This window comes from Quercus suber, unplaced genomic scaffold, assembly GCF_002906115.3.
Source record: "Quercus suber isolate HL8 unplaced genomic scaffold, Cork oak 2.0 scaffold_101, whole genome shotgun sequence".
NCBI classification, from domain to species: Eukaryota; Viridiplantae; Streptophyta; class Magnoliopsida; order Fagales; family Fagaceae; genus Quercus; species Quercus suber.
In genome coordinates this window covers 1,008,806-1,032,074 of record NW_027069566.1, presented here as the reverse complement: position 1 = coordinate 1,032,074, position 23,269 = coordinate 1,008,806, and the positions used below count along the sequence as shown (strand labels likewise).

Here is a 23,269-nt window from a genome sequence, read left to right as displayed (position 1 = left end):
GTTGCATTTGGTTCTTTCATTTTTTAACTCACTTATTTGTCACTCTATTTGGCCTACGGTAGGAGAAAGTTTACATTGCATACAACAAATGCAAGGTATACTTTCTTCCATGATAAATATGATTATGTGAGTCTGGCTGAATTCTTCATTCATGTGTTTCGAAGAAGGCATTTGAATTGAGTTAAATTTATATGAATTTTATGTTAATTTACTGGTACATTTGAGTGGGATATAAATCATATGATATCAAATATAAAGTACGCAAAAAAAAAAAAAAAAAAAAAAAAAAAAAAAAAAAAAAAAAAAAAACTCTACCAAGAGTAATACTCTACGCTCTACCCTCAGGATATATAACATTGTGTGTTTTTTTTTTAAATGAATAAGTACATTTTATTAAAATAAAAATATATAATCCAAATTACAATTCAAATAACAGGAAGCCTATGTCCTTACAATTATTTGCTAACAAAGTAACAAGTAACATCCTTTCTACGGAAAAAAGAGACCACAAGGCACTTTGTATACAAGTTTTCACTCATTTACATGACTTATCCGAGCCTTAACATCCAATCTAATCATTTGATTTTTTTTTTTTTTATGGGTTACTAGAAATCATTTAAATAATTTCCTCCTCTATTTTGATGTACCCAATATTGTGAAATTTGACATTCCTTTGCATCCAGTATCCATACATGGTCCACAGCAACGCAACAGCCAAGGCTAACTCTTTAAGAATCATATTCAGAACAAATTGCATGTTTGGCTAAAAACTTTTTCTCGATTTTATCACATTTGAGGTTGTGGCTTCTGATGCTGTGGCTGATTCCCCTCACTAGAACTTTCAAGCACTGCTGTTAGAAATAGTTACTTTCCATTTTAATACATAAATTCAATTATATGTATGTATAAGTAAATGCACAGGCATGCATCAATAAAGTTATAAGGATTTTACTTATGTGTGCCCTTAATTTCTATTTTTGGATAATTTTTCATTTTTGGAAAAAGTTTTCTCGAGAATTAAAAAAGTAATGATAGTTTTTTCAATTCTCGAAAAAATATTTTCAAAAATAAAAAACTTAATGCGTGCCCTTATGGCACATATTAACCGGTCCCAAGTTATAAACATATAATTTCTCAAGGGCTTCCATTACACAAGAATCACGAAGGAGAACAATAAGGATACAGACAACAAATTTATTGACATTCTTCAACTCATTATGAGCACAACAATGCCTCTACCATGAAACATATTCATGCATCTACAGTAGAAAGTTCCACGACAAAAGGAAAAAAAACCAAAGACCAAAATGTAGCAAGATGATTCAAATATGCAGTGAGAGCAACTCAAAGGCTCTGTAGGCTGCATTCCTGTCTTAAATAAGACATGCCCTTGTCATTTGGCTTCAATTTTCTTTAATCCCACCATGTTCCTTCATAGCATGATACGATCATAGAAGGCTAATCAGATTCCACCAATAGATTTCCATATTCCAATTACATGATTGCATAAATAAAAAAGCTTCCTCAGCTGTATAACTTGTGTTCATTTGTTTGTCAACTGTGTAAGTAGTGTCTTCTGTTTCTCTGTCCAGTAGTTCAACCTCCTGCCTCAACTTGAAGACATGACCAAATTAAAAAAACTACTGTCCACAAAATATAAATGCCCTTTTCTGTGGACCTTCATGAACAATTGGAGCGAACAAATAGTGAATACTCATTGTGATACATATAACTGTCTCGGTGATGGGAAACTAACATGCTTGATGCTCCATAGGCAAAACAAACAATGGTTTGATCTTCTCTTTAAATCCCCATTTAAATGGTTCGCAAGAAGTCCACTGTGGCAACTAGCAACTCCACAACCTCAGAAAATTGTATCATATAATTCTGATCTAACTCTGTCCAAGCACTGCTTTCAATTTCTCCCCAAGATAAACTTGAGAACTCCAGCAATAAAACTTAAAAAAAAAATATATATATATATATATAATAGTTACATATAATTTTATATCATATTTTAAGTTATATTGATTTTAGAATATATATATATATATATTGTAAAATATATATAGAATCAATAAAACTTAAAATATGATATAAAATTATATGTAACTATTCTATAACCTTTAGGTATTACTAAGTATATTATAATTCTAGGGAAAAAGAGCCTCCTTTCAACTATCTATAGTCCAAACCACCATCATTAAATGGCACCATTTAGATCTCTTCAGGCCCTTTTCCCTTCCCATGTTTAGCTTCAGTTTACACTTATGGACTAGCTATGGCCCCTAGGTGAGTTCAGTCTGGGCAACAGTAATTATAAGTGGTTGCCATCCAGATAGATGATGCACAATCCATTTCTTTACAGTAATTACCATATTTAAAATTTGAAGTATGTCACCCAAGGCAAGCTCTTTCAGGCACATATTCCTTAAAATACTAGCTGCTTCATACCTACAAAAAAGATAGAACAGAAGATAAGAGAAACTGGAGGGAAATTCCAGTAAGCCATATAATAAGAAGCAAAAGTAGAAGTGTTACTTGCACTGAGAAGCGATTATTGCAGATCGTCCGGCAGGGGATGTTAGAAAATTTTCAGTTTCATCCCATGTAACTTTTGAGTATCGATTAGGATTACCATCTATAGGGTTCACACAATGCCAAAGTTTCTCGTTCTTAGGAACATACAACTGCACATCACCGGCAATGTGCTTCACTACCATCTGCTGCTCAATAGCACTCTCCAGAGCATTTTTAATGTCAATATTCCGATGCTTGGGGTCTCCATATTGAATGCAATCAATTATATTTGCTTCAGTAGGCATTATCTTTTCATTTTTTAGGGTTTCCAATGCAAGCAAGATTACCCCTAGTAGGCCTTGGACATACCCAGAAGGCTTTGGGAATCCAGGAGTCTCCAATATACAGGTACTAGTGCCACCCATTTCTGCTGAAGACAAGGATGGATACTCTGGATCACGAGGATATCCATTATTCAGCATGTTAGGGTAAACTGACAGCTTCTTCTGCACCATATATCCATTTTTTGATTCACTTAAGCATGCATGATTTGAAGACTTAGTAACAGAAATATGTCTAGGCTCTTGATTTCTTTGCTGGACAGTAGGAGGGCTGTGAACACTGTCGGAATATCCAGAGATGTTCAATAAATTAATATCAGGCACATTTGTAGGTGGTCTTGAGGTAAAGTTGGATCCATTAAGCCTCAGAGGGGTTAAGGGAGGAACAAAAGTGTTAGTATTAAGTGGAAGTGGATGCATATTACGAGGTGAAAATGCAGGTTGAGTGGCAGAGTTGTTTGGCCGTAATGACAATGAATAATTATATTGGTGATTTTTTTGGTGGTTACTGCTATTGCTCCATGAAGGACCAGGATTGCCACGAACAAAATTTTGGGCAGGTCTACTTGGAGGAACATTTGGAATATAAGAAAAATTACCAGGTTGATGAGAGTTCACATTGCTGTAATGTTCTACTGGTAAACTCAAAGTTTTTGATCCATTAGCTTGGCTGAAGTTTCTTGAAGTTGATTTTCCTTGACATCTACTGTCCACCCCCTTTCCTATATATGCCATATTATGATTTCCAATATGGGGATTACCCTGATAGGTTTTCATAGGTTGTGTTATACCAACGGCATTAGAAACTGGCATCTGTAATGTGTTGGAACTTGATGAATAGCTATTATTATTAACAAGCTGTTGCAATTCACCGTTCATTATTGGCGGCCCTCCAGCTAAAAGACTGGTATAAAGCCAGATGCTCTTGGCAGCAGAAAGAAGAGGTGCAGAAGCCTGCTGAGGCTGTGCTAGAAGAATGTTGTACCTCCTCATGCTCAACTGATGCAGAGCATTAGAGAAATCCTGGTCACCAGAAATCAAGAGGTAATTAGCCGGTGCAGGATTGTCCACTGCCCAAAACAACATGTCCACCAAAATCCTCTTGTCACTTGCATCTTTGACCCCTATATTCACATTAATAAAAAAAAAATTATATATCATAGCAGAACAAAAATACCAGATGCAATGCAATCAACCAAAACAAGTAAATGAAAAATCAAATATTAACAAAGTATAGAGCATTGCAGTATTACACTACATTGTCAAGGATATTCAATAAACCAAATGCAACTTTTTCACAAAATAGGACACACACTACCAAATGGATTAAGATATTACAAGGTTTTGACAGTAGAAGAACAATGAAAAAAACAGAACATAGTTTTTATGATGCTAGTAATAAATATTATTAAACACCAACAACAAAAACCACATCATAAACTTATAGAACATAAATTTTCTACACACATCAAATTAATTAAAATCTCTATGCATGTCAGATGGGCAACTAGGAGATGACTAAAATTTATATAATATTCTACCAATAATAAAATAAAACAATTATATGAATGTCAACTAGTTTGGACGATAAAATCTCCTCCAAAAAACTTGGATCAATTCCCTATCACCTATATACCCAATGCACCTTCAATTAAGGTTTAAACAAACACATATTCTACTGCAAGAAAATAATAACATCAACATGAGTTTTGCAAATGTAAGATAAATGATGAAAAAAATCATACAATTAGTCGTGTCTCAAGCTTGAAAGTATACATAACCCAATAGGCAACTACATAACATTTGCTACATCAAAACCTCCTCTCCCACCCCAAAACCCCCCCCCCCCCCCCCCCCCCCAAAAAAAGAAAAAAAAAAAAAAAAACTAATGAAACCAATCATGGGTCAAGCTCCAAAAGGTAATACACAAAAACCAACCTGCCAGCTTCCACATAAATTACAGCAAAGACAATTACCACAGAGGGAAAAAAAAAAAAAAAGAATCCATTAAACCAGTCACCGATCAAGCTCCAAAACTGTATACACAAAACCCAACTAGCCAAATTTTACACAAAATCGCAGCGAAAACATTGACCATAATGAAAACAATCATGGATCAAGCTCCAAAATTTCTACACATAACCCAACTAGCCAAATTCTACAAAAAATCACAGCAAAAACCAATCATGGGTCAAGCTCCAAAATTTCATACACATAACCCAACTAGCCAAATTCTAACCAAAAGCACAGCAAAAACATTGCTCACCCTAAACCCAATCATGAGTCAAGCTCCAAAATTTCATACGCATAACCCATCAAGCCAAATTCTACCCAATAGCACAGCAAAAACATTGATCCCCTTAAACCCAATCATAGATCAAGCTCCAAAATTTCATACACACAACTCAATTGACCAACTTCCATTAAAAAAAAAAAAAAAATTCACCACAGCACATGGTAAAGCATATAAAAAATGAATAAAGAAATAAAATAAAAAGGGTTAGCAATTTTATACCAGCGGGGACATGGTAGAGGGAGATGCCAGTGCTGGAAAGAGCATGCTGGACAGGATCAGGGATAGCATTGGTGTCACCGTAGGCTGAAATAGAGATGGGTCCACAATAACCCATCTTCATCAACGCAGAGCTTATGTTCTGAGCTATGGCATTTGGGTTGTACCCTTCTCTTGGAACCCTGCAATTTTCTATGTCCCACCACACAGATGTCTTTGCCGCACCATAACCAAACACCGTACTTTTGCTTCCACCACCATTGTTGTTGACGCTGGTGGTGCTCTCCATTTTTGGAGATGGAAAGATAAAAAAAATGGGGTGGTGGAGAAAGAGTCTAAAATACTAATAAATAAAGGAGGAGAGTAAGTTGGTTTGGCTTTTGTTGACTTATTAGTTGCAGTTGTTTTTTCTGTCACAGTTCACAGTTGTGTCCCTCGCTGTGATGTGAAAGTGTTGGGTGACGAATAAATTTGATGATGAGGATTAGAGGGAGATGTATGGTGGTAGATTCACCTTTTTATATTGCCTTGTGGGACTCACGTTTGCAACGAGAAGAATCGGTCAGTCCAGGGACTCTCAAGTCTTGCCTTGTCGTGTAACTCGTCGTGTGCTTTGGTTGTTGTAGCTTGTTGGTGTAGAATGAGTCATCTGGGTTCAAAAATTCTAATACGACAACTTGGGCACAACTTTGTATCATGTCTAATAAGATGGCAAGGTGTGAGTGGTATTGAAAAAAAACAGTGAGTTTATGTAAAAATATCAAGTTGTTAGTAACTGTCGGCTACATAAGATAACTGTAATAATTGTTGTGGTCTTGATTGATAGTAAGAGTTGTGGGTTTATAAAGGAAAATAAATTAGATTATTAATTTAAGATGTTTGGAAAGGGGAAAATAATTGAATGAAATTTGGAAAATAATTGTTTGGGAACTGAATAAGAAATAAATTATTTAATTTAAATAAGGATATAGCCTTTTTTTTAATTTGAAGATATAGCCATTTCTATGTGAAATGATAATTATTGTTTGTTTTCCATTCCATTCCCCAATCTATTTTAATAAGTTTTTATTTGAGCACGGGTTCTAAATACCAAAAACTCAACTGATAAAGTCTTTAATTGTTAAATAAGAGATTTAGGATTCAAACCTTACCTATACCAAAAACAAATTGATAAAACCAATTATTGTATTGGCTTGATGATAAAAAAACAATGGTCAAAAAGTGAAATAAAAAAGAATTATAATCATGAGCAACATCAAAACAGCAGTTATGAAAACAAAATTGTAAAAAAATTTGTGTCTCTAAACTAATTAGGGAATAAGGTGGATTATGATCCTAGTAATTAATATATTTTATCATATATTGGCTATAATCATTTTCGTATCCATTTAATTTAGTAATGATGCAAAAAAAAATCTATTTTACTTATTTCAAAGTGGATAAGATAGAATTTTATAAACTCTATGATGGTAAACTGTATAAAATCTCAATATGTAGAATATGTGAATCTATGAAGATGGATTATGAGATCACTTTACTGTTTTTGTCACTTCTTTTTAGGAGTTTATCCAGGGAATCACATTTAATTCTTCTTCTTCTTCTTCTTCTTCTTCTCTCTCTCTCTCTCTCTCTCTCTCTTTTTTCAATGAAGAAAATGGAAGAAATTTAAAGGTATTAGATTTGCATCTGAAAATTAATTAATGCTTTAATCTTCCGTATGGTTTAGGAATTTATTCCTCATTCAATCTTTAGTAATTTGTGATCAGTTCAAAGATTCTTTTGTTAAGAGAGGAAGATAAATTTAATCAAGTTTAGTATCAACTTAATTACAGTGTTAAATTACTATGAGAAGTATGTTTTGTAATCTTTTTAGGTTTTATCTACTCGATCGGATAACAGTGACAAGTGTATATTTGAAGTTTGATAAGTTTTACCCATTCCCTGCTCATTTTCCTCCTTTATTTGTGTGAGAAAAAAGTGCACCTTTCTTTACAAATATTGCAATACCACAATAAAAATCTTCTTTAAAACTCTTTCCAATAATATATATATTTTTAGACCAATTATTTTGACATCTTGCCACCTTCCCAAATTCATCTGTTTGCATTCTTTCATCCCGTAAAAAGTACATTATTTTTATCTATTAATATTTATATTATCTTTGAGATCTTCATGATAAATCAATCAATCATCTTTATGTAATAAGAAAATTTTATTGTATAACAATCTAAAGAGTATTTACCGGTCCCTTCGGGGACATCCGAATAAGAGTATTTACCATGTGAAAGATTAATATAAAAATTTAAGAAAGTATCTCGTGTGATATTCACTCATTTATGAGTTTTGAAAATACTTTATGATAGGTAAAAAATTTATTTCGTATAACTGTTATATATAACATTTCTCTTACATGATTGACTCTAATGTAAAAGGAATATTTTTGTTACTCATTAAAACCACTTCTGAATAAATAAAGAAAATTACGCGGAGAGAGAAGAGAAGAGACGAGGTCCATGCAGTGCAACCAATAAGGTTTCTGCAATCTGCACCATAACTTTCCTCTAACAAAATATAAAATATAACCTCGCAAGTGGGTCCGGTCACGAATGTCGACTGGGATGCCATTTTTTGTGGGGAGGAACGAATTGACTTGGTCTTACACGCAAAGGGCTTTTTTAATTAATTAGTATATATATATATATATATGCTTCATTCTAGCCAGCTTGTTCAATGTCTCAACTGTCCCTTCATGGATTTTACAGTTTGCTAAAATTAAGGTTTCCATTTTTAAAGTGCCAATTCGTTAGCATGAAAGCTACTACGTATTAGTACAAATTAATGTTACAAGACAAAACACACTCCGGCAAACGAGAGTCTCTTGATCAACTATCCATATGTAACAGGAATATATATATATTTTTTTTAAATGGTCCTACTTGGAAACTATTTTTCGACAAAAATTATTCATTTTCACGCAGTAATTTGGTTGTCACTGAGATATGACCCACGAAAAAGTATAAAATATTTTATGTTGTTTGACCCGCATGAAAAAATATATTAATATTTCATATAATTTCCAAATAATTTTGATTAAAAAGGCTAATATATTAGACTAATAAGAAATAGAAATAAATTTATTACAAACGGTTTGCTACCTTTTCTAGAGTGAGCAAGTTCTTCACCATATCTGATGAGTGATTAAAAGTTATAAAAGCATAGTTTAAATTAGTGCCAAGTTTTGCTAATGCACCAACACATTAATTGGCTTCTCTGTAGATGTGATTGATCTGAGTCCAAGGCATGCCCATCAAAAGGTTCCAGAAATCAGTAAGTAAAGGTTCCAAGCGATGGTTAAGAGTATAATTCTTTGTAAGTTGAACAATAAACAAAGCATCCATTTCAAAATTAAGTATAGAATTCCTAGATCAAAAACAATGTTAGCCCATCTCTCAAGGCCCAAAGTTCTGCTAGGCAGCTGTTAGTGTTGCCTGACCCTCTAGTAAAACCCTTAACCCAAACTTCCATCACTATTGCGGAGCAGACCTCCGTAGGCTCCGTGCCCTGCCCTTCCCGAGTTCCCAAGAGCCAACCCATCCGTGTCTAGGGTAAACCAACCCTCGGGAGGTTTTTTCCAGCCAACCTGTATGAAAGATTTCATAGGTGTATGTTTGTTGAAGTGACCCAAAGCATAGATTTCAACAAGTTTGAGGAAAAAATGCCATTTGGAAAAAATATGTCAATAGTTTGTTAAAGATCGTTATTGAGAGCGAGAGGTTAACTTTGGGAAGGATTTTTTTTTTTTTTTTTTTACTTTTAAAAGGTGGAAAGCATTTTCCACTCTATTTGGCTTGTTTTCAATTGACAATGAAAAATGATTTATTTTGACACATATTTTCCAATGTATTAAGTACTAGAAAATGTAAAAAATATATAAATAAAATAAAAAATCTACCAAAGCAAACAGAACTTTATTGGCATTTATGGCTGTCTTCACATGAGAGAGCACATGTTCAAACCTTAGGCAAGGTACCTCAACTTATTGTAGCAAAACAAGAGCACACATCTACTCGCAAGTCAATAAACTTTAATGGTTGAATTCAAATTTTACTTTGCCCAACTCCTTGTTAATTTTAATGTACACACAAATTTCATATGGAATCACACGATGACGAATAATTGATTTTGTATTGATAGGTATGAATGTGAGTACAATTATCTATATAATTCTTCAAAAGAAAGAATATTATAAATTCATTTAATTTGATCTCCAATACACTTTACAACCCAAGATCTTTAATAATTTCTTGAAATCATCTTGCTAGATGTGTATATGGAAGTACTTGACTCAATGCTAAGGGTTGTTGGCTTGATCTCAAGCTAAGTCAAGTGGAAGTTAAAAGAAAATTCCTGCTTCAATTTAAGGGAATATGAATGACTTTGATCTCGAACCATCAATAGTGCTCTTTAGGAACTTCGAGATCTCTTCTTTTTGGTAGAGAGTTAGTATGGTGGTTCTCTAAGTATATTCTTTTCTCACATGAAGAGCCTTTATTTATGGGCAATTTTAGGATATTTTATTTGGAATTAAAAAAAAAAAAATTCAATGAGATTCAATATTAAATTCAATCTTGGATTTAATTAGATGTTCCATGTAGATTGTAGAACTCTCGTCTCATATTGCCACATGGCTCCAACCAACTTACAACATGTGTATCTTTTTTTCCTTTTCTTTTTCCGTGACCATAAGGGTTGGACATGTATGTGGCTAAATCTCAACCGAGCGCGGCTGTGTGCTTTTTTATTGGGACCAACTATTATAAGGATATTAACTTGAAACTATTTGTGTTTGGCAAAAATTAAAAAATCTATTTTTTTTACTATTCATTTTATTTTTGCTACTTTTTATGAGCTCATTATACTTTTTGATACTATTCATAGATCCTACTATATTATTTTAGTTAATTTTTACTTTTATCTACAGTGCTTTCAGTAAAAAAAAGTTAGTTTCAACAAAATAAGTAGATCTCAAACAAACTATATATATATATATATATCATTCAGAATCAATCAGATGACTATCGAAACACCATAACAATATTTATATAAAATTTTATTAGATCATGAATATCAATATAAAACATTGTAAGCAACCATAATTATCATAAAAATTATCCTATCAAATAACAACCAACACAAGAGATTAATTTAAATACATGAAAGACATTAACATCAATTTTTCCAACATTGCTAAAAGTAAATATTGAAGCCAGTGGGTTTTAGTTAATTCAACTAGTAAAATCTCTAATAGTTAAATAAGAGATCTGAGGTTCAATTCCCGTTTATACCAAAAACTGATTGGTGTCTTAGTTTACTGATAAAGAGCTATTATTAGGAACATACGCCATAAATTAAAACTCTCTTAAAAAAAATATTGAAGCCTCTTGGTTTCATGTTGTACTTTTATTATCATCTAGTCCTCTTTAAGAAGTCAAATCTTGCCCTGAGGGAAGCTTTTTCTATTGTGGCCTTATTTATGGTGTATTAAGTATGTTCTATGCAACTACCATTTAACTTTTGTAATGCAATGTTTTCTCTTTTTGATGCTTCCATTTCCATTTCTTCCTAGTTAGGATAGTTGCTTTTCAACTACCTTTGTATTTGTAACTTTAATAATATAGTGACAGTGTGACACATCAAATTATTCATATTCAGAGACTTAAGCCATGCAATCTGATTTTTCATTTTCCTAACTTTGTTCATTAATATGGTTAATTGTTGTCTGATTAGTGCAGGAATTAATCCAAATCTATATGGCTAGATAATTATATATCAAACCTTTTTTTTTTCTCACTACAAATGCTTTGTTGTAGATGTAGAGCCACAAACAATTGAAATTCTTCAAAATAAGAAAGAAAAAAAAATAGGGATAAATATCCAAAGTGTTGTAAAAAGTGACATGCTAGCATTCACACCAGTTCGTGTATAATAGAAAAAAGTATAAAATTTACACAATTTTGTTTAAAATTGACCCACATTAATCTGCGTATACAATAACCATGTAAATTTACGTTGACACTATTCATTTTATATTTAGTTATTTATTCTTTCTTTATGTATCTCAAGAATGGAGGTAGAGAGTGAATGGTGGCTATTGTGTGTAAAGAAAGAGAAACAATTTAAAAAATAACAAAAATTGATATTTTAATGAAATATAATGTAAATTAGATAATCTAACGTGGGGTGTTTTGAAAAGTGAATATGTAAAATTGAAAAAGTAGATTCTTATGCTAAAATAGACAGAAATTTTTGCACGAGCTAGTGTGAATGCTATAAATCTTAGGAGAAAATAAAAGTTTTTTAAAACAAAAGTGATGTTAGTTTTGGTTAAAAAGTGAAATAAAGTGTTGTGAATACCTCCATGCTGTGTAAATTTTCCACTTTTTTTAGTGTTAGAATTTTTTTCTTTTTTAAGTAGGAACTACTTTTCATTTTTTTTCTTTAGATCAGAGCGGGCAAAGCATTTAAGGAGTTCTATATACAACTAATACTTATGAGGTTTTTTAGGAGTTAGGGGGTAGTTGTCTCTCCTCAACCCCCTTAGCTCTACCTTTGAATATGTATCAAAATAATTCTAAAATTAGTAAGGTTTAAATTTATGGGTTATATATATATATACACTTTTTAAAAATCTAACAAAAATCTACTAGCTAATATGATTTTTGGATTGAATGGTAGATTTACATAATAAGTATTTGTAGGGATAATGACCCAAAATTGTATGTTGGGCTTTCGGCCTTAGCCGAGGACGTTGATTGGTCCGAGGTTGAGTAAACAGTAGTGAAGATGTTAAGTTTAGAATCCCATGAGTAATATGCAAGCACAAAAGCTAGGGAATGTGGTCCGAGAAGGGCTATCTCTTCGGATGGCTAAAGCACAGATCAAATATATATTCTATCATTCTAAGCGACATTCTAGGATGCTTTACTGATAGGAACGTGTATTGTAAGCATACAAGGGGGATGAAAGCTCAGAAATATCTAAAGAAAAGCTACTGCCACCATATTGAATGTTCTACAGCTAACTTTTTGACCGCATTTATGTGGAGAAGACCCCTGAACAGTGTTGCCTTGGCAATCCTAACTCACAGAGGGCTAGAAAGGGTGTTCGATAAGACAAACACTCAAGTAGTGACTTGGATGATCAACAAATGGAGGGCTAAGATCATTAAAAGAGAGGTATATAATGTAAGGGACCCCTAGAGAGGAGGGGATCAGAAAATTAAGATGAAAAACACTATAGCAATTAGGAATCAAACTAGTAATCAAACTTTGAAAGAAATATATAAGAACCAATCTCCTCGGACATTGCCGAGGACGTCTTTCCTTAGTGTAAATTTGTTATCTTCATTCCTTTGTCATAGAGATCTATTTTACTTGTTGCTTGATTCATTAAAACCCAGTTTTTCAACTCATTCTCTACAAATTCATTGTTTTGGGCTTATTGGGCCTAAGTCCATCTATCTTTTGGGCTAGGAATCCAAATCAGGTCCTTACAGTATTTAAGGATATATAATTGAAAGATAGATTTTTCAAAATACTAATTCTTTTTATAAATAAAATTCAATATATGAAATTTGTTTTATGATAATTGCTTTTTATCACTAAGCCAAGACTCTAATTAGTTTTTGGTGTAAGTGGAAGTCAAATCCAAATTTCTTACTAAGTGACAATTTTTTTTTTTACCAATTGTGCATTTTAATTAAAAGTTATATATAGAACAATTTTTTTTGGAGATAATCAGTAAGCAGGGGTGAGAGAAAGTGGATACGAGCCCCCCCCCCCCCCCCCCCCACACACACACACCACACACACACACACACACACACACACACACACACACACACACACACACACACACACACACGTACATATAGGAGTAGGACACCATAAAAGATGACATTATGAGAAGAGTATTGCGTGAATCCCAATATAAAAATGTAATTTTAACAAAGGACTTATACCAACCCATATTTGATATAAAATAGACTAATTGAGAATTCGAGTATTGGCCCATGTGTATCACCCACTAACACCAATTGATTATGTCAAGAAGAAAACAGTTGACTCAAATTATAATTAAAAAAAAGTAGAAAAAGTTTAATAGATTTTTTTTTTGCTAAATACGAGATTTGAGGTTTAATTCCTGTCTACACTAAAAATCGATTAGTGTTTTGGATTGATGATAAAAAACTATCATCAGGTGCAGATATCATAGGTTAAAACTCTCTCTCTCTCCAAAAAAAAAAGCTTGAGTTTCTCATATAATAATATTGAGCGTACAGGCTGGTCACACATTAATTCTTGAATTCATGTGGATGAATTTATAAAGCAAAGTCAACAATGACGAAGTTTTTCATATATTATTCCGCGTAGCAGCATGTGCATGGATTAGCAAAGAAATTGGGCATCTGCAGATACATAGTCCATAGTCTATGGAATTAATAGAGATGGTCTTAGTTTTCTACTATTTGATAACGACACCCTAACCACAAATCTCTGACAATAAGGGCTTATTAATTAGTTAAAGAAATTGAGTTTAATTAGCTTGTGAGCTGTGACTAGTTGTTGAGGGCATGCAGAACAATAACACTGCATGAACACCTAATAATAAATGTATGTAGACCTTTTACTTTGTTTACCAAAAAAAAAAAAAAATTGTACTAGTATGTTAAAAACTCATGGTTCATTTTTATTTGTGAGATATTAGTGCTTAATTAATGCCTACATTTTGTATGGTACTATATACGTGATTTTTTTAAGAGAAATGATATGTCTATAATATTTTTACAACAAATCTTAAGTAGCAAGTTGTTACTGGTTATTATTGTTGGGGCAAAAAAGTAATCTTAGTGTTAATTTCAAATTTGAACCAATAACAATTAATCATCTATGATTTGTTGTAAAAATATTGTAAAATTGTTGTAAACGTAACATCTTTTTTTTTAATTGCTAGTACTATATATATGTAATCTTTTTTTTTTGAGAAGAAAGGATATGCTACTTTATTAATCATGAATTGGGAAAGTCCCTAATTAAAATAGAAAATACATAAGGAGGAACAAACTCCATCCAAGCTTGAAGATGAAAAAAAAGTCTTGCTCTCTGGATTAAGGCATAAGTTACGACATTACTTTGTCTAACAACATGAGAAAAGGATAAACTCTGAAAAGAGTTTCTATAAGACAAAATGACTTTTATAATGTGATCACTTTGCGAAAATTCCATACCACCATTATGCAGACTTAATGACAGACTCAACGTCCCCCTCAAGGACTGCTTGGTGAAAACTTGTTGCCCTGCTGTCAACAGCTCTAAAATCTCAACTGATGGAGGCTTCAAGATCTTCTCTGACATTTTAGCCATTACTTTGCCTTCTGAGTTCTGACATATATATGTAATCTAAATCCACCAATTAGCTAATTCCAACATATAATCCTAACCTAAGAAAGATTAATGAATAAAAAGTTGCTAACACTTCTTAATATTTTTAATACAGATATTTCCTTCTCTATTTAGTATAATTATTGAATTATTTTAAAAAAATGGTGCTAAGTGCTAACACAAATTCTACGTATGTATACTTATTTTCTTCTTTGAAAATTGAAAGAAGAACATGCATGCTTCGTTTCCTCCTCTAATATTCTAGCGGCTCTTTTCCTTTGTCAATTAAACCAAAGCAAATGAAATTGTTAGGTATGTATGTGCATTTAAAATAACATTTGTTTTATTCTATCTTCTAATTTTGTCCACTCAACGGCTTTCAAATTTGATCCAATAGGAGGATGACAAATTGACAATTGATAATGACTTGACAAGTTGACATCCTAGTCATATAGTTGTAATGATTTTAAGCAACTTGTAGTCATCCACTAATAAATATCATAACATTGTTTTCATTAAAAAAGTAATTGAAGTGGTAATCTTATTAATTACTTTCCTGCTAAATTTTTACAATTCAATATATATACAGTGGAATTATTATACACTAAGTTGTCATGCCAATATGAATATATTACAATAAAAATCGTTTTGTTATACCACCACATATTAATAAATACATCTAACCATCAATATCATGAAATATATTAACATTTGTAAAAAAATTCTCATTCAAAATTACTTGGTTAAAATACGTATTGGATCCTTAAAGTTTAGTTTAATTTCTATTTCCTTCACTCAAACTTATAAATTTGCAATTTAGTCATTAAAAGCATTAATAAATAATCAATTTAGTCGTGAAGTGATGATATGATATGTTAAAAAATTGGTACGACCTTAAATGAAGTTAACAAAAATAGATGAAAGGACAAACTTGATAACTTTACAAATATTCATGCTAGAGATGTCCAAACTTATTGTAGGTTCACGTACTTATAGAGTGAGCAAACTAATCTTAAGATATTTTAGGATTCTCTAATATATAAACTATATATTAAGTTTGTTGTAGTAGATAAAAGCCGTTTGGTTGAACCATGCTAATTTCTTGATTATGCTCTTTATCAATTTTTTTTCCTCTTCCAATTGCTTAATAACTCAACAATTTTAGCAATTTTAATAATCTTTTTAGTAATTTATTTTACAACTTATCAAGAGTCAAATTGAAAATAGCACAATATTTTTACATACCAAAAAGCCTTATAACTCGATTTACATCTCTTTATGTTCCTAATAAAAACAAAGATGGTTCAAATCCTTCTTTTCATTCCATTGTAATAATAAGGCTGTGTTTGTTTCGTGTAAAACGTTTTCCGGAAAATATGTATTTTTCGGAAATACTATTTTTCGGAAAAGGAAAATATTTTTAAGTGTTTGGTTGAATTATGAAAATTGTTGTGGAAAATAGAGTTTATGTGTTGGTTCTATTAGGAAAATGCTATTTTCCTACCATTTTTTCACATTGATTCCGGCAACAACAACACAACAACAACAACAACAAATTGATTCCGGCAACAACAACGCAACAACAACAACAACAAATTAATTCCGGCGACAACAACAACAATCAAACTTTAAACAAACAAAACTAAGATGGGTCTCCTAAGATTAATTCCGGCGACGACAACAAACAAACAAAACAAACAAAACTTTCCCACCCATCTCGCCATCGCCGTCCTTCATCTCCACTGGGAATCGGGCCGGTATAATCGGTCCTACCCTCTACCGCCGACACCAACAACCTCCACCACAGCCACTGCGGCCATCCCCGGTCTGGGTTGAAGGTCTGGGTCGTAGGTCGAAGGTCGAAGGCAATGGATCGAACGCCTGGGTTTGGGTCGAACAATTTGGGCTTTGGGTTCGTGGGTCGCCGGCAGAGGTGAGCTCGAGCGGAGGCGAGATCACGCGGCAAAGCGAGCTCGAGCGGAGGCGATCGAAGGCAACGCGGTGCTTGGTGTGGATCGGAGCTTGGAGCTCGTCGGTGTGTGGATCGTCGGTGTGTGGATGGTCTCGCCGTGGAGGATGGGTAAGTTTCTTGGCTCTCTCTTTTCTGCGTTCTCTCTCAACTAAAATTCTCTCAAAAACAAACAAAGCCCAAAAAGGTAACAAAAAACAAGGCACTAAATCAAAGGCCCATCACAGAATCCGAGCCTCAACCCAATCAATCAAATCCCGCCACTATGGTCCCAAAATATAAAGTCGTACGGTTACCACTCAACCACGCGTCCAAACCCCATTGGCCAACCCCCAAAATTTGGATTTGCCGCGCTGAGACTCAAAACGAATCAAAATCCAAAATAGCCTCGGAAGTTGTCAGACTCACAAACCCAAGACTCGGACACTCCGAACCTAAAACCTCGCTGTCTCCGAGGAAAGACATGTCGCTTAAACACAGGGGACACTCACACTAAAGACAAAACTAGATACACTTAAATAATAATTAGACCAAAAAATAAATAAAAACTCAGTTTTTAATTTTTATAATTAAGCAGTATTCAAACGCACGTTCATTTTATTAAAATTAAATTTTTTTTATTAAAATTAAAATTAAATTTTTTTTATTAAAATTATTTTAAATAAGTGATAAAAATTAGTTAAAATAGTATTACGAGGCTTATAATCAGTATTAAAATGTGCAATTAAACTATAAATAATAATAAAAATAAACAAAATAATAGCAAAATTAAAAACTGAGTTTTTAATTTTTATAATTAATAATAAATATTTAATAAATAAAACACCAAAATTAACGGTGTGTGAGTAATATTAGTTGGTAAATAGTAGTATTAGAAATACAAATGGGAGACAACTACTAGTCTACTGGTGATTGGCCTTTCCATTTCTGGATCGTGTGATGAGAAGCATGAGAGCCTGAATCTGCGCCTTTTGATTATATGACTATCAGACTATCGTTATTTTAGCGTTTTTGTCAACCTCAACAAACAGCTAGAAGAAGAAGAAGTAGTTGAAAATTTGAAGACAGAGAGAATCTAGATAAGCTCAAGTCATTTTCTGGCTCTGAATGATGTTTCTAGAAATGGGTTCTGCTCAAAATCTGGTATTTCTCTCTCTCTCTCTCTCACACACACACACACACACACAGTCTCTGTGTGTGTTTATTTTGATTGATTGATTTTTTTTTTTTAATTAATTAAGGTGGTTGGTTTTGTTAAGCAACATGTTGCTTGTGAAATCATGGTGTCCTTCATGTGAAGGAGTGGTAACGTAAAAGAGACAGAGACGACGTTTTCTTATGTTTTGGTCTTAAGATCAGCTTTTTAAATCTTTTTCTTGGAGTTAAAAATTTCCTGAGAAAATTTGCAGAGGAGGGTTAGTTTTTATATCAGCTTCAAAGTTTGAATTTTTTTTTTTTTCTTTTTGGTTAATTTCAAATCTGAGATTACCCATTTAGTTCAGTGTCTTTTTCTTTCTCTAAAAGCTTGTGCCTTTGTTGTTGTTGTCTTTCTAACTACAAGTTATTAGGTGAGGTTGACAGGCCTTTGGAGTTTGGAGTGAGTCTCTCTCTAACATTTCTATTTGTTTCTCTCTCAATAAAGGTTGAGGTGGAGCTCTGCATGTATGTGTTTATTATATGTGCCAGAAAAAATTGGTGACCTTTATTTATTATTTATTTAGTTTTTTTTTGGATGAGATTTTCTCAAGAAAATGGGTGATTGAAATTTTATTAGGCTAGTTTTCCAGGAGAAAATGATACAATAGTTTTGAAAATGAAAATGAAAATCACTTTGAATTGACTTTAAATTTGAATTTTGTACATAAACTTTGTCAAATCCTTTTCAGTACTTTCCAAGTTACCGCTTCTTTAAGCTTTCATTTATTTCTCTTTGAATTTTTTAAATACCCATTTCTTGGAGACCTCTCAAAATTTAATGCACAACTAATATTTTCACATGCAGAGGTGTGAAGGGCCATAGACTTGATTCAGTGCATGCTCACAACACCAGATCTTTCGCAACAAAAAGTCACAGACACAGTCACAGCTTGTTGAAAAAGAGCTTATAATTCTCATGTCAATTGTGGAGAAACCATCTTCGTCTGTGGCGGCGGCGGAGGCGGCGGTGGTGTCATCATCGTTGCCGCTTTTGTCATCAGCTGCATCAGCTAGAGATATTGATCCTTTGTTAAAGGACTTGAATGAGAAGAAGCAGAGTTTCCGGCGGAACGTGGTGTCATTGGCGGTGGAGTTGAAGGAGGTTCGGAGCCGGTTGGCATCTCAGGAGCAATCATATGTTAAAGAATCTCTAACAAGACAGGCATGTGATTTTGTAACTCTCGGTTCTTTTTGTTAGCTTTGTATATGATAATGGTTTGGAACTTTGAGAGTCAATAATCATTACTCTTTTTGGTAGTTTTTTGCTAAGTGGGGTCATATGGGGTTTGAAGTTGTTTTGTTGGGATTGAGTGATTTTTGTTTGGTGGGTTTGTTTCAATAGGAAGCTGAGACAAAAGCTAGGAACATGGAGGAAGAGATTGGTACATTACAGAAGAGATTGGAAGAGAGGAATGCACAGCTACAAGCTTCAGCAACTACTGCTGAGAAGGTCCCACTCATATACTATTCTTTTTAATTTTGTTTCTTCTTTTATTAACTTTTCAATTTTGTTATTAGTTGATTTAAAATGATTTAGCTTTTTGGTGGATGCCTTGAACTTAGGTCATCATTCACTAATTATGGTCATTTTTGCTTTTCTTGCTTGAGTTGATCTTGTGCATTATTTATTTGGTTTTTACTATTTTTCTGCTTTGAATTAATCACATAAACCCCACTTCTTTATGCGCATCTATTTGGGATGCTTTTTGATTATTTTCCTGTTTGTTTTTGTGGCGGAGCCCATTGGAGGAAAGGTGACCAAGTCACCAAAGTGTTTTGATTTTATATTACTGTTTTCCTTTATCTGTAGCTACTAGCTGGGATGATTTAAGACGTTTTTGTCTGTATGGATCAGATATAGATGTGAACATAAGGAAAATGAGGAAATTTCATAAATCAAACTTCAGACTCATCATAATTATTTTTTTAAATTCAAATTTGAATTATGAATGTGACACTTTGGTGATACATGTGCTGGAGACCCATTTCTTAATGAAAACTTGTATAGATAAGCAGACTGAAATTTAATGAAACTAGTTTAACCCACCCTTATAAAGTTGACAGTCAATCATTTGCTTGTCTATTTGCTTTCATGGCTATGTTTGATTTTCCACGAAGACGTGTATTGAATTCTAGATATAACCTTTTCACAGCCACCTACTTTCTATAAAAGTTGAAGCAACAAAGTAGTGGTGATGGTTTCATACTAAATATATTTGCCATTTCCCCCTGCATGTTACATTGTTTCTGCCGAGCAAATTGTGGATAATGAATTTATCTGACATTGGTTATTAATTTTGGAATTTATCAAAGCAAAAATTACTAGCATTTGTCTGCAACTCACTTGATAAATTAGCATTGTTTCTTAAGTAAAAAAAGATCAAATTCTGCCCTTCATTTGGAATATTGCTATAACTGAGCAAGCCCTTGGAGAAAAAGTTCATATGAACTTTAGCCTTTTGAAATTGAAAAACTTACGGGTTATGCAGCAGTTTTAACAACTGAAATTATTACGTTATGGATGTGTGTTAAACATTCTCTGTTATTTATTACATAATTATTAAAGTGTGCTATATAAATGTGTAATGTTATGCCATGGTGTGGCCTAAATAGAAAAGCTAAAAGTATTATTATTTAATGAGCACCAGAGAAGTTTCTGCATTTCAAACCCTAAATTAAGTAATGCTACTGAAAGGCTAGTAAACGGTAAAAGTCATAATTCATAAATGAATGATGTAATGATTTTTATTAGTCTTTGTGTTTGAACAAGTTATGTATCACTTTTTATGTTTTTCAGGAAATGGTTTAATTTGCAACAAAAGAGCCTTATGTTTTGAATCCTTCTAGGCATCCACTCTTATTTAGATATGATTTATGTTAGAGAAATGCTATGTCCATAACATTTTCACAACAAATTTTAAGTAGTGGGTTGTTATTGGTTATTATAGGTCGGCAAAAATGTAATTTAAGTTGTAAATTCAAATTAGAACCAATAACTACTTACCACCTATGGTTTGTTGTGAAAATATTGTGGACGTAGCACTCCTTTTTATGTTATGACTTCAAGTTGAATGTGGACTGGCTACATGGTTGTGACAAAACTGGCTAGGATTTTTATTATTGAATAATAATAAAAAAAGGCTAAGCTTTTTGTAGTGGAAGTGAAAAATATATCTTTATGTGAAAACCTTGTCCTAGTTGCTACCAAAATTATTTAGCATTTTCTGATCAGGCACATTTCATGTCATATTTCATCCTGTAACTTGAACAAATTTGGCAAATATTTAAAACTAGATGTCTTCCACTTAATAAGTTCTTACAAAGGTTTTGGGATCTTATCTGCCAATTGGTTTGTTGTATTGCCGAGCATATTTAAGGGCATTTATTTTCTAATGATCCAGTTATGTTAGTATTTATTTATTCAATTATTATGCAATTTCATTAATTATATTTAAATATCTTTAGCAACAGTTATTGCTTGCAATATAATCATATTCAATTCATTATGTATTCTAGTTTGATCTTGGTTGTCTCCCATTATTTGTGATTCAATAATCCTAATTGTAAGTTTTTAATGGGACAGTACCTTAAGGACTTGGATGATCTTAGATCTCAGCTTTCAGCCACTCGAGCAACTGCAGATGCAAGTGCTGAATCAGCTCAATCAGCACAGCTCCAGTGTTTAGCACTTATAAAGGAATTAGATGAGAAGAATAGTTCACTAAAAGCACATGAGGATCGTATAAGTAGGTTAGGAGATCAATTAGATAGTCTGCAGAGGGATCTTCAAGCAAGGGAATCTTCCCAAAAGCAACTTAAAGATGATGTTTTCAGAATTGAACATGATATTATGCAAGCTATTTCGAAAGCTGGAGCAAGCAAGGATTGTGAACTGAGGAAATTATTAGATGAAGTATCTCCCAAGAATTTTGATAAAATTAATAAGCTTTTGGTTGTTAAGGATGAAGAAATAGCAAAACTGAAGGATGAAATCAAGATAATGTCTGCTCACTGGAAACACAAGACCAAGGAATTGGAGTCACAGGTACATTCGCCTTCAGTTGCCTCTATAATACTTGTTCATTTGTTCACAATCTTAGTGCTACACTTCTTTAAGGTTAACATTTCTTGTTTGTTTATGCAATTAAACCTGTTTTGAAAAACAGTTAGAGAAGCAACGTCGAGCTGACCAGGAACTGAAAAAGAGGGTGTTGAAATTAGAATTCTGCCTCCAGGAATCTCGTTCCCAGACCCGAAAGCTCCAAAGGGTAATGTTTAACTCTTCATCATTCTATGGTTTGTCAATCACAAACCTTATGCATGCAAGTTAATTTTGTGCCTGTTTACAGAAAACATAGGTTTCCCATCAACAAGATGAACCACACCCATTTTAGGGTGGCTTCCCTTTTCTAATTCTAACAATGAGCTACTCAGGTCAGGTCCTAGTCAACTAAATGGTCCACCCCATTATGGTTTAAGTGGCCTCTGATATGCTATTCCTTGTAGAGAGGCCCATGGTGGAATGCAACAGCCTTATTTTACCCTGATGATAGAGACCACTTTCAATAGGCCAGCTCATTAATATCTAGTTTTGAGTAATTTAAAAACATTCAACCTACTTGAACTTCATAAATAATGGTCACTTCCATAAATTTGAGTAACTTAAAAACGCTCAACCTGCTCAAACTTCATAAATAATGGTCACTTCATAAATTTGAGATTCCCGTATTCCTTTCCTAGTCCTCTTGGCTTGCTCACATATCCAATTCAATCACCAATGTCTACTTCTTACATCAACAGATGGGAGAGCGAAGGGACAAAGCCCTAAAAGAACTCAGAGATCAGTTGGCAGCAAAACAACAAAGTGCAGCTATGGGTGCTGAAAAACAAAATTTCTGGGAATCTTCTGGCTTCAAGATCGTTGTTTCCATGTCAATGGTGATCTTGGTGGTCTTTTCAAAGAGATGAAAGCAATGTGTTATCTAGTTCGTGTGTATAAAGGATCCGATACCTTTTGTAGCTGTGAAGTTTAGGGAAAGTTGCAGAGGACATTTTCGTTGTAGAAATGCGCATTGTAGAGTTTCTCTTTCTTATGTAGTTTTAGCTGAGAATATGCCTTTTTTGCAGTGTTTCTTTTGTGTTGAATTAGTTGTGCCATGAATTGAATCTATGTATGGCATTGTCATATTTGAGGGATTCATCATGTACTCTGACTAGACATGCTATATTAGTTTTTCTTTTAGTGGTTCATTAGCTGCCAAGCATGATAATGACTGACTGCTTGCAATTC

At 33.2% G+C, this 23,269-nt stretch overlaps 2 protein-coding genes across 6 annotated transcripts; one reads left to right on the top strand and one right to left on the bottom strand.

The window, feature by feature from the left end:
• Window positions 1-1,116: 1,116 nt before the first annotated feature.
• LOC112025773 (uncharacterized) lies at window positions 1,117-5,837 on the bottom strand. Its single transcript, XM_024058460.2, has 3 exons — window positions 5,377-5,837; window positions 2,542-3,985; window positions 1,117-2,454 (listed from the first exon to the last, which is right to left on the bottom strand). The coding sequence occupies exons 1-3, from the start codon at window positions 5,660-5,662 to the stop codon at window positions 2,289-2,291; spliced, it is 1,896 nt and encodes a 631-aa protein (XP_023914228.2). The 5' UTR covers window positions 5,663-5,837; the 3' UTR covers window positions 1,117-2,288.
• Window positions 5,838-17,685: 11,848 nt separating this feature from the next.
• LOC112025782 (nuclear envelope-associated protein 2) lies at window positions 17,686-23,229 on the top strand. 5 transcript variants are annotated; one of them, XM_024058470.2, is made up of 6 exons: window positions 17,686-17,925; window positions 18,785-19,141; window positions 19,322-19,429; window positions 21,563-22,024; window positions 22,146-22,247; window positions 22,780-23,229. In XM_024058470.2, exons 2-6 carry the CDS (start codon window positions 18,896-18,898, stop codon window positions 22,945-22,947), a joined length of 1,086 nt encoding a protein of 361 aa, XP_023914238.2. In that variant the 5' UTR covers window positions 17,686-17,925; window positions 18,785-18,895; the 3' UTR covers window positions 22,948-23,229. The 5 variants fall into 5 exon arrangements, with proteins under 5 accessions (XP_023914238.2, XP_065630969.1, XP_023914242.2 ...); XM_065774897.1 differs by lacking the exon at window positions 17,686-17,925 and adding an exon at window positions 17,969-18,197; XM_024058474.2 differs by lacking the exon at window positions 17,686-17,925 and adding an exon at window positions 18,216-18,379.
• The last annotated feature ends 40 nt before the right edge of the window (window positions 23,230-23,269 follow it).